Here is a 16,367-nt window from a genome sequence, read left to right on the forward strand (position 1 = left end):
AAAGCAGCAAAGGGTTACATTAAAATGACTGCTTTATGCATTTAGATTCACTTAAAAAACCTAGTAAAACACGGTATTTACCAAACTCTGTAATCACTTAATTTTTTGCAGGGATTATTGCATCTGTATGTTACCGACCCTTTGTTTTTCCCCAAATGATGGAGATTTTAAATAAGAAACTTGCATTGCCTGTTTACTAAGCTGCTGTCTCCTGAGTCGGCCAGAATCATCTTAGATTTACTAAAATGTGTACATGCACAGGCACTGAGGGTGATACTGCACAAAGAAAGTGTACTTCTCCTTAAAAAGCCATTTCAGTTTCTACGGCAACAGCCTATCAGTGCCTGCTTTTGTGTCACATGACAATACAGCGTTTCCGACAAAACTATAATTATTTTATGATCCTGGGGAGGAGTTCAGCATTTCAAAATACTAGCATTAATGTTATTAATTCTGAATTTAGTTACAAAAGTGGTAAATTAAGTAATTATATATATTTTTTTCATTTGTGAATAAACCATATCAACTTATGTTGCTTGGTGGCATATAAAAGTACAAATTATTTTCGTTTTATTTAATTAATTTCCTTTATTTTGTCAAGAAGAAGCTTGTCTTTCACTTTTAATATTAATGACACTGGCACAACATATAATCATGCAATCAGAGTTGGACTAATTGACTTCTCAAAGCTACATACTTAAAAATATACTTGATTTGACATCTTAGATTAATTTTCCTTAGCTGAGCCTGAGAATTAGACGCTATGCCGTTTTCCCGCCTCTAAATAATTGAGCATCAAGGCACTCATATTTGAAATTAAATTCATTAGATATATATACAGATATTTTCAGAATGATTTCACAATATTTATGGCATTATATATTAAAGAGGGACTGCTGATGGATTTCTTGAGGACTTCAGCGGTTTTTATGCTGTGAAGGTCTGTACTCCTTTGTCCAACAGTATCGGTTATCTCTTATGGCATGAGTAATTGCCATGTCTTAAAGTTCTATAGCCCGAGAAAAGAGATGGGGCCATACTGTGTAAAGCTTAGGGTACTAGCCAACTAGCCTACTAACAAAAACACACCAGGAGAATCTGGGAAACCTCAACATTAGAAGAGGGAAGACATGATACAAACATTTAAATCAGTTAAGAGATTACTTAAAGAGATTTAATAGAGGCGCTTTCATTAAAGTGGGGAATGCGTCATTTAGTAAGAACAAGACTGGCTATAATGTAGTATTCTACTAGACAGGAAGGGTCGTAGATTCCTGGAATGGACCTTCACAGATCTAGGATGGGGGCTTTTAGTGTGGTTAGGGGGATTAAGACTAGGTGGGGTTGTTGAAATTAGGGAATTGAAATGTTCACCCACAAGCCCACAGTTTAGTGAATATGCCTGAAGCTTATCTAATGGAACACGAAACACTGCAACAAAAGTGTCTGAACGGTCTTCTCAAAGGTTCAGGAGATGTATTTGTTTTTAGTGCCAATATAACATAAGGCTGCTATGTATATTTGCTCAGACTAGCAAATTAAAATTTTGTAAAAAAATTTAATTACGCGAACATTTCAGACTTTTAAACTCAAAAGTTTATATCTGATATTTCTATATTTTTGTATTTGGTTTTCTTTATTTCTTAGGCAACTAAGCGGCATAAAAATAAGACACAGCATTGTTATGTCCTTTGATCCTTGTTTTGACAAACTCAGTCTTCCATTCGGTAGCATGAAGGGTTAAACCTGGTCCTAATGACACAGGTAACACACGTCCATCATAATAATAGGTTACTTTGCTCTGTTGAAAGCTGGAACCCTTCGTTCATTCTGTCTTTTTGCCCAGAGGAAAACCTTGAAAGCTCCAATTCGCAATAGTAATTTCACAGGATCAATTACGGTTTCTAAGACCCGAGTAGGCAAGCTAAGCATGGTACAGTAATCTCAGGATTTTGTATTAATAAATTCCCCTCGATACATTGTATCTTTGGGTAAAATAAAGTGTGCTATGTCTCACAATTACAATATTCATGAGATTTTAAAAAAAATCGTCTTCATCTTTTCCCATATGGCTGAATTTGCAAGACAAGTGAAATAGCTTTCCATGTACAGATGAAAAATTCAGTATTCATAAATGTATGACCAGCATTACTATGACCTGTCTGAGTTTCCTCCAGACGGTATTTTTAAGAGATTTTGCTCTCATTATTCGGAGAAATGCTGGCTCAGCGAAGCTGGCATACGGAATTAGCCACAGGCTGCTTGCGACGTAATTCAAACACAGTACCTGTTCGCTTACATGGCGATGGATCCAGTTTCAACTTGGATGTTTTAACTACATTATATATTGCCAAAAATATGAAGCCTTTATGTTACTCTATGAGCAATTAAAAGCCTTAAACTAACCTCATTAGTGTTACCATTGGGTATTTGTCTGCCTCTAAAGGGGTATTTCATCTTTTTATATTACTTCCATTGCTTTAAGAATTGCCACAGTTGCTTGCAAAACCTTCGGCTTCTAAAAAGGGATCAATTAAAAGTGAATACTCAAAAAAGTGGAAAGCTGTGTAACCAGTGATGAGTTAAACACTATATTGAATTACTAGGTTAGAATAACAACGCATACTGTTTTTCTTCCAAAAGGACGCATTCAAGCTCAACCACTTCTTGCCACGTTGGGCGCAGACACCATAGTTTCTGAATCATGTCCTGTGCCAGGTACAGCGCTGTGGGTGCTATGCTGACTATATCCTCCATAGTGCAAATGGGCTGCTGCCTTAAGCCTAGTCAGCCATGGCTGGAATACTCAAGAAATCTATCAATGGGCTGCACATCAGGGGACGAATGCCAAAGACCAAAAGGGCCTTCACAGATTGTCTCCAACTCAAGCAAAGATAAACACGAGCTTTACTCTCAGTGGTAAGGTAAAGGTGCTTTCAACGTGTAACAAAGTGCTATTACAAACACATCATAAATGGGAAGAAAAAAAGGGCGAAGCTTAACGCGTTTCGCTCATAAGTGATTTGTGCAAAGAGTGCAAATAAATACCAAACATAATTAAACAATCGTTGCATTCATGTGATTGATTGCTAATTGGTGAACCCACTTGTAATTTGAAGTGATAACAGTTTGTAAAAATGACAACAGTATGATTTATCGCAATGCTTTTGATGCAGGCTACAGACAGGGTTTTATATCAACAGCAGAATTGGCATCCACATGATTTTTCCAGTGGGGTAAGAATATCTACCCTACCTTTCCTCTCTACCAGGTGTTTTTTATGCTCTCTATGTCTAGTGAACCTACTCTAAAGAGCCTACTGTTTTTCCATCGCCTGATGTTGCTCCAGTGGGCCTCTGAATTTCTGGGGAGGTGTGTGCCCCCCCTTCCCCCCTCCAGACGCCCATTAGCAGATAGAGGGACATTGATACACTTGCATTCTCCGTAACAGAGTTCTTTGTTCCTCAGCAAGGAAAGTGGCTACTTTTGAGTGCAATTTCAGAACCTTTTGTTAATAGAACCATTTCTAATGGCATCTGGAACAGGCAAATATTCGCGGAATACGAACTTGGTGTGAAAAGACTTTTTAATTACCGTATTTGCTCGATGATAAGACGAGGTTTTTTTCAGAGCAAATGCTCTGAAAAATACCCCTCGTCTTCTAATCGGGGTCGTCTTATAATCAGACCTCAAATAGAGGTCTGACTATGAGACTAAGATCCAGATCCCCCGCACCGCTAGCTGATCTCTGACAGCCGGGGAAGGTCTGCGCGATGGACGCAGACAACCCCTGCTGCTAGCCACACCTCCTTCCGGCTGCAGCGGGAGACAGAAGGAAGACTGCTGCCCTGGTATACAGCAGGAAATTGAAAGCACCGGTAAGTGTGTGTGGGGTGGGGGTGTTAAATGGGGGGGGGAGACAGAAGGAAGACTGCTGCCCCGGTATACAGCAGGAAATTGGAAGCCCCGGTAAGTGTGTGTGTGTGTGGGGGGGGAGTGTTAAATGGGGGCATAGGACATTTCTGTAGGCATAGTGCTCTATGAAATGCCTTTTAACCCCCTGAACGCCACTCTGCCTCCTGAAATGCCTTATACCTCCCTATATGCCACTCTGCCCCATATGCCTTTTAACCCCCTAAATGCCAGAGTGGCATATAAGGGTATAAGGCATTTCTGGAGGCAGAGTGGCACATAGGGGGTTAAAAGGCATATCATGGGGCACAGTGGCATATAGAGGGTTAAAAGGCATATCATGGGCCACAGTGCCATATTGGAGTGGCAAGCCTGGGGGCAGATGTGCGTAACTGGGGGGCAGGTTGGAAAATACAAGGAAATAAAAACAAAAAAATATTTTTCTCAATCATAGCTTTTATTAAAAAATGTAATAGTTTACATGAATTAACATTTACTGGTAAAACTATTTTCCTATAGGGTCGTCTTATATTCAGGCTTTTTCTTTTTTTCCTAAATTAATATTCAGATTTTGGGGGGTCGTCTTATAATCGAGCAAATATGGTACTTTTATTCAAATAAACCACTCACCCGAGTTTTATAGAACAGATTACATAATTTATCATAAATTAACTAATCTTAGTTGTCTACCTTTTGTCGGATCTCTTCCTCCATTTTCACTGGAGACCCCAGTTCTGCCACTTGCTTCACTCCTTCACTAGCATATCCGCCATATTCCCATAGTACGTATTCCTTAGAATGGGACCCACCAATGATTGCAGACCAGTGATTAGCTCGTCCTTGGGGGGGAAAAGTAAAAATACATATTATTTTTTTATTGATTCCTAAATAATTAAATCTACTCTACCTTTAATGGGGTTGATCTGGCATCCATGTGATGAAGGCACAATCAAAAAGAAAAACAACCTGACACTCTACCCCTGGGTCTTTGCAGCTTCACTAAAATGAATCACTTAAGATCCCTAATAAAATAATATATTGCCTACCATAATATATGCGCACATGTGACAAACATCATTCTATATGTTTATATTTAAACAAAACAAAATAAAGGAGACTTTACCTTATCATGATTATTATGATCTCTCAATAACCTCTTTTCCAAGAATCTAATTTAATCCTGCTTTAAAAACAAAAATGACCCTTTACCAACCGAAGAGATAAATCACAATAATTCCTACTTTCAAAGTTTATGTCTACAGTTTACTTCAGTTAAATATATTCCCTTGGTTTCTAACAGCAACACATATGCCAAAAAAAAAAATCTTCTGAAGATTCTCATTACTTCGACCCATCTGCAACAGCACTAATTTCTCCAGTCTGGCAAAACATAAGAGCTGTCGCTCTGCCGCCCTGAAGGGCCAAGCTCATCTCTCTCAATAATAAACTGCTCCAGCTTTACAAGTGATTTAACAGATAAATGACAGTCTACAATATAGTTTGTTGCTTACATAAAAATCGAAAATATTTGTAGCACCAGTCCGCTAAAAACACAGTGAAGCATAAATGTAGAAAGATTATCTCTTTTTTGTCTTAGCTAGTTAAGAAAAGAAGAAAACGTGAAGCTAACAGAAGGGCTTCCAGCAGAGTCGGCCTTCAGCTCACCCAAGAAATCCCCCCCTAAAAAAGAACAGTCACAGACATCATAGTGATTTGAAGCAAAATGGGTTTAGATAAATAACCCCAGAATACGAAAGTTCTGTATTACAATGTGGACAACAAGATCTATGTGTCAGACCATGTCTAACCTTTCCGAAAAGTTATGTATTTCTGGCCTTGCCCAACCCCATCCATGAATACATATATATTGATTATTGGGGTGTGCACCACCTATAGTAAGCGTACCAATGATTTGATCTAATCCGGTTGTCAATGAATTAATGTGATGTAGCACTTTAGTAATTGATGGAGTGTTCCTCTGCCTTTAGTTTATGACCATAGGAAATGTGTCCAAGGATGCCATAAAATGTTTTGTCTGGTGAAATCCTTTAATATTAGAGTCCCACAGGGGGAATATTTGAAAATGCAATGTAACAATTATATAAATTCTGTAAAAATGATACAAAATATTAATAAAATAAAAATAAGGTTACTCCTCTCTCTAATCAGCCATCTGTATTGAACATGGTGGTACTTGAAGACTGACAGGTAGAAACAGTCTTTTTAGTCCTTTGGGTAATATAAGCTCTTTCAGATTAAAAAAAGATGAATTTATTTTACTTACTAGCAACTTTTAAAAATAGGTCAGTAGAAATGGTGTTCATCAAAAAAAATCATGTTGCACATGAAAATTTACTGTCCAAAGGCGCTTTGTTTTGTAACTGTGTATTGCCATCGCTTGTCTTTGGAACTGAGCTGCTGTGTTACATAAAGAGTGGTGATGACTACGCTTGCCAAATGGATCTAGTTCTGCATTGTTCATCCTTCTCAGAAGTAGAATTTTATTGTACGGAACATATGTTCTTACAGCACAATCAAATAGACATGCAGAACAAAGAGCTCTTTTGGCAACCATGTGATAATCAGTCTTAAGCAGTACCAGGTACAGGATACACAGAAAATGAATCTCATTATTTCAGTATAATGAAAGATTAAATAAAAAAGCCCTTTTTGAATCTTACAGAGTTGGAGAACATTCCTGTTTTTGTGTGTATTTTATTTGACTACATTGTGATAAAGAGGTAGTGTACTCTTTACATGTTCCATTAGTGATTTTTTTTTTTGGAAGCCCGAGGTGTCGTTCTTCTCGTGAGGTGCTTTTGTGTGCTTCGTGAAATGCTGCAGCAGAGGCCTGATCTTTCGTAAATTCTTCTGACTTTACAATAAATTCTATCTGAAGGGCTATGCCAAGTCTTCTTTCCCTCCTCGGCCAGAAGGCCTGCAGGAGGGCTGGATCTTCTTGGCCCCCGGCGAAGAGGAGGACCACTGTATGGAAGAGGTAGGGAGCCATAAGCATCCACTACCTCTCCCAAAAAAGAACTGCAATCCAGTATCACTGCGGCGCGGTGCTCAAACGTAAAAAAAAAAAAAATTGGTGCCAGAAGAAATTAATTGTCACACATGCACATTAAAACAGCGCAAATCGTGAGTATAATAAATAAAAGAGTGTCCAGCCATATCCCTGTGCAGGCCCATAAGTGTCGAAGAGTAAAAGGTGTTCTGTAGCGGGCCATTAGTGCTCTTCGTGCACGCACTTCGACAACAATAGTGCAAGGTTGTGAAGGTGACCCAGGACTACTCTGAGGCTCGAATAAGACACCTCAGGCTCCAAGCTACCTCGGCCCCAAGGCCAGAGGATCAAGTTGCCCCCCCCCACTAGGTTACCACACTTGATCTTAGCCAAAAGGCAGAGAAGCGATATAGTAAGAATATGTGTCTGTCTGCCTGTCCACAATCTTATGGTGACCACTGAGTGTTGCTAGAATGATAAAAAGGCTGGCTTGGAGCTTGGCAGAGACTAAATGGGGTTAAGCAGGATTTATTGGTGGAAAATGAGCACAAGAAAGAGGAAAATGGAGCAGATAGACAAAAATGGGCTGAACTAGAATGAGCAGTCCGCCCCGGCGCCACCACGCTGACACCCCTCCAGAGACGGACAGTAATCAAATTGGTGCAACAAATACTCTTTTTTCTAGGTGTCTTTACATTTTAAAGTGTGTTGGGGGTGCCACTTACATGATCCACCCAGGTGCCAAATACTCTAGGTACATCCCTGCCAAATACCACCTTCTCCCAACTGACCTGAGAATAGGATACTACCTTAAAATGTGCTGACAAAAATTCGAAGGAACACCAAGCAGTATGTCCAGAAACCTGAACTTCAAGCACCATGGACCTGTATATTATTTTCTTTTTCATTGTTTAATTTTTAAATATATTTAAAATTAAAAAAATGCTATACTAATATATTAATAATATATTTACAAACAAATTGCATTTTTGTACATTTAAAATAAATCTTATCTAACTATGAGAGAAGATGCAGGGAGCAGTAGAATTTTAACAAGCAAATTTGCATTGTTTTTACAGATGAATGCATTTAAATCTTTTTTTTTTAATCAATACGTATTTCTTTAAAAAGTTTACTATCCTTCACAATTGTGCAGTTTTTCCTTTTACTTTAGTGCTCATGTGGTTTTTAGAAAATGATCACTTATACTTTATATATTATACACTTTACATACTTTTATACATTCTACAGCATTGTGGAATCAGATTCTACATAAATAAATAATAAAAAGCAACAACGAGTAGAAATTATGTATTAAAATATACCTATATGAAATTTGATGGAATAGAATAAAATGTTTCCTGTCACTTTACCATTTTAACATATCTTATATGTGGAAGGTTGTCTTTATTGGTAAACCGTGAAAGAAGATGTGTTTACCAAGGCCATGAAGAGCCAACATTTGACACAGCTGTTTTAAAAAGGAAAACCAGGTTTACTCAAGAAGCTAAAGGTCACCCTCATAAATCATCACTATAATCCAATTGTCCACAAATACTATAGCTTTTATAAGTCAGACCAATTTACAGCTTTCCAGGGTTACCTTCCATGAATAACATGGCTTATAACATTTTCCTTAAGTCAAATAAAAATGTGCTCAAATTGCTAGTAGAGTTCAAAGCCAGAATTTGAGCTGGGTCATTTAAAACCAATTGAAAAATGCCAACGGGTATTTCAACTGGAAAAAAATACTTGGCACATTTTTGTTTATGTCTCTTTCTACTAAATTATTGGGTTTTCGTTATGCAGTTGCTTCTTGTATATGGCCAACAGAACTTCACTTCTTTTTAAAGACAGGCTCATTTTGGTGGTAAGGTGGTAGATAAATGGCTTCCCATCACAAGTGAGTCTAATACAGTGAGGGAATTAAAACATGTATGGGATAGGCAGAAAGCTATTCTGAATCTAAGACCGAGCACTTACTAAGGTTTGAGTGTCAATATCAGAAAACCAAATGGGCAAAATTGTTCTTATCTGCCATCAGATTCTGTGTTTTTCTTCAAGTATGACATTTATATTGGAGACAAGTAATGTTTCTAAACCATAGAAAGAGCCTGTCTAATTAGTTAGTATCTTCACTACAAAAGAAGCCATTTCCTATGCGAATATTAAACGGAAAACAAATCCATAATAGAACCCTGCCGCACAAATGTAGCACCACCTGACAATAACGATTATTGTTGACATCAGTGTTACTAGTGCATATTGTCTAATATATTAATATTGCAATGAGCATGAAAGTAGTTTTGAGCTGCACATGTATTGAAAGTGAAGTTCTACTGTGTAGATTGGCTCTACATAACCCACAGAGCTCTTCTTCTTGTGTGGGCAGACTGCGAACTAGAGGTGGACAACCCAGCCAATGATGTGGCATTAGCTTGGATAGAGTTAGACCAGGCCTGACACCTTAATTTTCACAAAAACTGGATAGGTTTCACCCAGGACATAGGGAAAGTCCTCCAAAATGGGAATTCAAACCGTGCTAGACTAACCTATGTTCGGTTACTAGAATAGTTGCATCATTGTATTGATGTAATGCTATTTGTACATTACATAGGGACAGAGCCAACACAAGAAAAACATATTTTATATTTATAAGAGTAAATTCATTCTTAGATATTTTTTGTAATTTGGCATTTATAATATCCTGGAACACAGAAATGTTGCATTACTTTTTTTTTCTCTAATATTATTTCTGACAGCTTGATATAAGCTCTATTGTCAATGTTCTTATCATGCTTTTAAATAAATATCCTTCATAAGAAATGCTGTCAATGTGCTCCAAGCAGCAATGCGTTTTCTTATTTCATACCTGTGTGTAATTGGTGATATGGAAAAAAAAAAAAAAAAAAAGTGACAGAAAATGATTCTGTCATCCAATATCGAAGTTTATAGAAAATACATTTCATTAAAGCGTGGTTTGCTGTTGTAAGAGTAGAAGGTCAACTATTATATAAGCAACAATAGGGTCTTACTTAAGAAAACATGATAAAGTTATTATATGGTTATATATGTCCTTGGTAGTCAGAAGATCCATTGACTATTTTTATAATACTTAAGAAGATATAATTTGAGATTATGACATTTTTCAAGAAGGCACAATATAATAGAAAATTATTTATTTAACAAAAATCATGATATATGCTCCAATGAGAAAACCACAGAATTCTACCCTAAAAAGTTTTAGGGTACATAATAAGCAACAGAGATAATTTAGCGTTTAGGTCCATGTCTGATTAAAAAATGGCAAAAAATTATTTGTCGTATTAAAAGTTACAATTTCCCCAAAAAATTCTTACTTGGATAATCCTTTGGATGTGATTTTTCCGACCAATTACCATAGAAGGTAACTCTGTATTTAGCTGTTCCGCAGGCGCAACAATCTGGAATTGGCTTTTCATTTCCTACTTCTGATGTAGAGTCTAAAAAACATAAACAACAAAACACCAAGTTATCATAAATGTAGGAATGGATGCGGACGTTGGCTTTCCATGTTGTACGCACATTTTGCAGTCTGACAGAAAATTATAAATAATTACCATAGTTGAATTATCGATTAAGTGATTTTTTTGATTCAGTTTTTATAGTTGACTGAGTTGACTGAGTTAAACTGAGTTATGAAGCTCATTTTTCACTAAAATCTACTCTAGTAATGCCACATTGTTTAGTGTCCATGGAAGCATACTATGTCACGCAACGTTCAGTCTTGTTATAACTACAATTAAGGTCTTTGTGCGTGAAACGGATCAACCGAGCATTTGTATAATTTGAATAGTAAAGACTAGTAAAGACAATTGATGCTACAGAGGGGAGCTGCAGCATTTTACCTTTTATTCTAGATTAGCTAAGAATCTAGAACACTACCACCAGCGAGGTGCATCAACAACTCTACCACCAGTGAGGTGCATCAACAACTCTACCACCAGTGAGGTGCACCAAGAACTCTAGCACCAGTGAGGTGCACCAACACCTCTACCACCAGCGAGGTGAACCAACAACTCTACCACCAGTAAGGTGCACCAAGAACTCTACCACCAGTAAGGTGCACCAAGAACTCTACCACCAGTGAGGTGCACAAACAACTCTACCACCAGCGAGGTGCACCAACAAGTCTGGCTCAACACAAAACCCATTTAGAGCTGCAAACTCAACTCCATTGAGCCTATTTTATTTCTGATGCGGAAGGCCTTATGGATCAGATGTTGAGCAAACACTGCTACTGCTTATATGTTCTAGCTAGCAACTTATATGAAAAATTGTTACATTGACTCTTTCATCATCAATGTTTTCTCAATTCTTGTCTGGGCCTCCTTGTTTATTAAATGATGTAATTAATGCACTACTGTATCACACGTGGCTCTGAAAATGCAGATATCTTGCAAATCACACTGTGTCACCTTCAGGGGCGGGCTGGGCCGGGGGGCAGGGGGGCAATTGCCCCCCAGGCCGCCCTGAATCCGGGCCGGCGGGCTGGCCGGGTGGCCGGCCGGCAGACGAACATTCATGGCAGCTGACAAGTTAAAAACTAAGCGGCTGCCACCAGGACTGGCCGCCTCCAAAAACGGTGCGCGCGGCAACTGTGGCTGTGCGTCGGGACTTGATGTCAAATCCCGGCGCACAACACTGAAGTCACGCCCACCGTCTTCCGGAAGGACAGGACACAGAACAGGAAGAAGAAGAGGAACAATGAAGAGGAGGAGGAAAAGTGAATGTACCAGAAGAAAGGTAGGAAAATATTAGTAAGTGTGTGAGAGTGATGGGTGTTATGCTGTAGTTTATGATGAATGTTTGTAAAATACATACTACATAGTATACTAAATAGTATAATAAACTCAAATTTATTGTAAATTTAAAACAAAACTCACCCAGTTCGCACATTCTCTTTGTAAGGGATCCTTCATCTTGAAAGTAAATTATTTTTTTCTGTACAATACTTGCCCTGTTTAAGAAAAATAAAATAGTGGACAAAAACTGTTAAACTATATTATGAAGCAACACATGGTAACAAATACTATTTGATGACAATTACTGTTTGTGCAAAGGCATTTTCAGTCTGGAGCACATCCACAAAGATATAAAAATTCCTATCACTGCAGATGAGTAAGCTTATATTGGATGGAATCTTTCTGACAATAAGCATCAACACAACTGAGTGATTCTGTATCATCTAAGATATTCCTCTATCCATTTTCACCATGTAATGTGTTGTACTTGGATGAACACATCTATTTATCAATATTTAGTTATTTGAAGTAGCAAATAAAGTTAGGAGGGTGTGCAGATGATATTCTGAACTATAGCTCCAAGATGTTCCAGCAGTACTGTACCATACTTCATAACACAAGGAATTAAGGACACCCAATTTCCACCCCAGCTGGCCCAGCCACTGATTGAATTAAACAACACTGAAACATGGCAAAAGAGATGGCATTGCTCCATGTCTCCTGCCAGTAGATCACCAGTAATTATTGTACTGGATCCCAATACCACCATGTCTGGACAAGTGTAAAATGCAAAGCTAGAGCAGCAAAATTGATTTGACCTAAGGGGCTTTATTCGCTAAATTATGCCTCAGAATAACAGATTTTGACCATGGGTTTGTTGGCAAATTAATTTATCAATCACAATGGCTACAGTATTACTATGGATAGATCACTAAAGACACCAATAAATTTACAGTGCCAGCATCATAAATGAAACACAAATCGATACAGTACATTGTAAAAAAAGTATGTGCCCAACATAAGCCCAAAATACAATAAATATAAACAAGCCCAGACTGGCCATCGTCCTCAACAGAGCCTCCAACATGCCTTTATCCCGCCTGCTGGATACAGTTGACCTGCATGCTGCAAAAGTGTAACAATGTAGCGTGTGCCCGCGTGTATTCAGTAGACGACCACACGTACGCCATTTTATTGTTTGCTGACCTTAAAACGCCAGGGCAAATGTCGGTTCCTAGCCTTCGCAAAATTCCATGAATTAGCGGCGCATGGAGATTATCCGGCCATGTAGAGCCCCCATAGATGGCTAGTTCATGGGAGTCTGGTTAGGGCAGACCAGGTAGGGTTTTCCGGTCACCCTGTGCCCCCCAAAAAGCACTTAGACATAAGTGACTTAGACATAAGGAGTCTGCCTAGGAATCCATCATTGCCCCCTCCCAAACTCAAACCTACTCCCATGTGTCCTCAGCCTCAGGGGGTTACCATGACAATACGTATATGATTTTTGCCCTTATCTTGATAGGAAGTAGGTGGTGGCACCAGAAATGTATAAAATATCCTAAATGATATGCGTATTACAAAGGAATTGACATATATATATATATATATATATATATATATATTTATAAAAGCACATTAAATAACTTTTATAAATATATTTTATGTTGTTATACAGGCATTTACTTAACCTTTCAAATGTCTCCTAAATCATTTACCATTCCTTTTTTTATGACAGGGAATTATTAATATGGCAATCAAGTTCTAAATGGCACATCCACTTTATTCGGAAATAGCACTGGAAGTCAAGATTATTTATTAATAGACATTTCATAAAATGTAGGAAAATAGCACACTTTCATGTTTTGATTTGCCCTCATACGTGTAACCCTGAAACAACAATTAAATGAATCAGAAATGATGGCTTAATTTCCATATGTATTAAGTTAATGGCAAAACGTGTCATTTTAAATATTTGCCAGAAGGTTGTAAAATTGTGAAGTAGTTGAATTAGATTTTTTTTGGTTAGCTGTGTCTACTGTATGATGTACAAAAAAGACTTATACCACACATCATAAAAACACCAAGGTAAACTGAGAATTTGTTTAATTGTCAATATGAAGAATAAATCTTTAATCTTTATTTACTCATATTATAGGTTTAAAAAAAATAAAAAGTGATATTTCTAAAAATGATGTTTTTTTTTTATATATGTTAATATGTAGGAATATAAAATCCTCATTAAGTTTTTGACAATTCATCTTTTTCTTGCATACTTGTCTAATATGAATAGAAATTTATTTTCTGGAATGAAAATAAGCAATATTTTTTTCTATCATAACGATAAATCGCAACAGCTGGGTAATGAAAGGCATCTGGAAAGAAATATGTGCTGTCTGCTGAAAAGTTAAAAAAAAGCATGAAAATATTTTTACCACGTTTACTGGAAAAAAACAAATGAAATGCTTTTTTAGTTATGATTTTCATTTTTTATTTTTTGTGAAAATTGTTCCCATATAACAAAGCGTCCATAAGTATATTAACAGTGACAACATTTATCGTAACCTAAGTGTCGTTTTTTTTTTTAGTGCTTTCAATGAAGGTTAGGCATAAAGGGTGCTCTGGACCAAAGTGGTAAACGTGGAGCTATCACTATCACTAACAAAAAAATATATTCTTCCTGCTATTTGTTGCATCTTGCTGACTCCATAGGCATAGATGAATTATAATCGTAGGAGCCTCAGGCATAGAGACCAGGCCTTCATTAGTCATCTGGTAAACGAGGCACATGCCCGGTGGGTCAGTAGGACCTCATACGTACCGAGACACTCTTGCGTATTCTGCAGTGCGCAACTACAAAGTGCATAAGTAAAAAATGTACATGTAGCTGCACTTACATCATTTAGGGGCTACCCCCACCCCCAAACTATATGGCGGTCCAGTCACTACAGAAGAACAAATTAGATTGCTGAAAACTAAACCAACATTTCAGTTAGGGAAGCTATACCTGCCCTTTTACTCATTGGGCATTCTTACATTAATTTAAATGAAGCCCGTGGGACAGCGCAGCTTAGGTGGAGTGGGCCTTGACAGAGCTAGGTGGAGTGCATAAATAGTGATTTAATTTAATTGGTTCAAATCTGTTATGGGTGGGGTCGATATCAAGGGTATATAAGTGGCAACCATTTTGTAAACGGTCACTTAACTGCTTTTCCAAATCCTGGTTGTCCCACCCTCCCTCCCCTCAATGGTGTCTTGTTAGACAATGTTGTGGCTGTGTTTGCAATCGCAAGTGTCGAAAAGAAGAAAGACAGGCTGCTATCAGTCCCTGCTTTTTTTCCCTCCTGGTAGACAATGACTTCCCGTGTGATAACCCCCTGCACAAAAGACTAAACCACCAACAGTCTATATCCAACTGGGATAGGCAGACATTGTTGGCCAATATTTCTCAGCCCATGGACAGATTATGACAGACCTCACTCTATTAATGTTAACTTTCTTAACATGTGACCGTAAAACGTGGAAATTAAAATAGATCAACATCTACAACTCCATGAGATATGGCTTAAATCAAGATTCTGATTACATTCTGTTGACTCCCATTATCTGTTTGTATATTTCCTGGCTCAGTTTAATCAAATATCCTCATCTGTTTTATGGATTCTCGCCTCCTAATGGTTATCTCTTTATGTGAAGCGCCTGCATCACTGTCTCTTTCTATTCATATTGTATGTATTTAACACTCTTCACTCCTTAGTCTGCCATCCCATCTGAAGTAGATTAATATTAATATCTTGAAAGGTTCTGTAGGTGTTTCTTATAATGATCCATAGGTTTCATCTTCAGCTGAAGACTGCATGTGATAACAGAGACAGAAAAGCTTTCTGTGGACATTTATCTGGGCGACAATGATGATCTCCTTTTTAACAGAAAGCAATGAACAGAAACGAGCACCCAAGGACACTAGAATTACCTTTTTGGGGTTTCAGAGGTGAAATCTGTTCATGCTTTTATAAAATTCCCATTGTTATCTGGCCTAGTAAGATCAGTGGTTCCAATTTGTGCTGATCTTTTCTATAGCGTTTCTCTCATTTTTATTTCCTCTTCAAATGTTGTAACTGCAACATCTATAGAGGTGGCATTAGGCAACTCTCTTATGAAGATAAAAGGAGACATTCCTTTTGATTTACAGCTTTTCATCGGTACAAGAGAAAACTATATATATAGAGGTTATGTGTCGTCTGTGTATGTCATTAAACATTTTCTTCATTGTTCCTTTTTCGTGGAAAAAAGCAAGAACAGTACAATACAAAATAGCCATTTTTTCTGCCAGATGTGCCACAAAAAACTAATTATTTTAATATTATTTATATTTTATTTATATTTTTATTCAACAACATAATCCGTGTTTACATTGTATTTTATTTTTGTATTCTTTGTTTTACTTTTCACTATTTTTATTAACAGCCTTGAATTAAAAAGTATTTTTTTTCTATATTCTATGATTTTTTTTTTTAATCTGTGTAACTTCATATAGAACAAAGAATAAGCCCTTGTGCATTTGCAGCAATTATGTTATTTCAGTTGTCAAATAATATACTGGTATATGTTTCTGAAACTGTGGCTTGTGGGAAATGTATTAAGTCTTTCTTGTTGAAATAAAA

General features: G+C 37.4%; 1 protein-coding gene across 1 annotated transcript in view; it reads right to left on the minus strand.

The window, feature by feature from the left end:
* Window positions 1–16,367, minus strand: part of LOC149276954 (spondin-1) — a 112,716-nt gene that overhangs the window by 63,878 nt on the left and 32,471 nt on the right. The window contains exons 4-6 of the mRNA XM_089503228.1: window positions 11,848–11,921; window positions 10,282–10,404; window positions 4,603–4,751 (exon numbers count right to left, since the gene is read on the minus strand). Coding sequence (XP_089359354.1) covers window positions 4,603–4,751; window positions 10,282–10,404; window positions 11,848–11,921 — 346 coding nt within the window. The remainder of the gene's footprint in view (window positions 1–4,602; window positions 4,752–10,281; window positions 10,405–11,847; window positions 11,922–16,367) is intronic.

This window comes from Sceloporus occidentalis, unplaced genomic scaffold (assembly GCF_023333645.1).
Source record: "Sceloporus occidentalis isolate IW3139 unplaced genomic scaffold, rSceOcc1.0.p SCAF_223, whole genome shotgun sequence".
NCBI classification, from domain to species: Eukaryota; Metazoa; Chordata; class Lepidosauria; order Squamata; family Phrynosomatidae; genus Sceloporus; species Sceloporus occidentalis.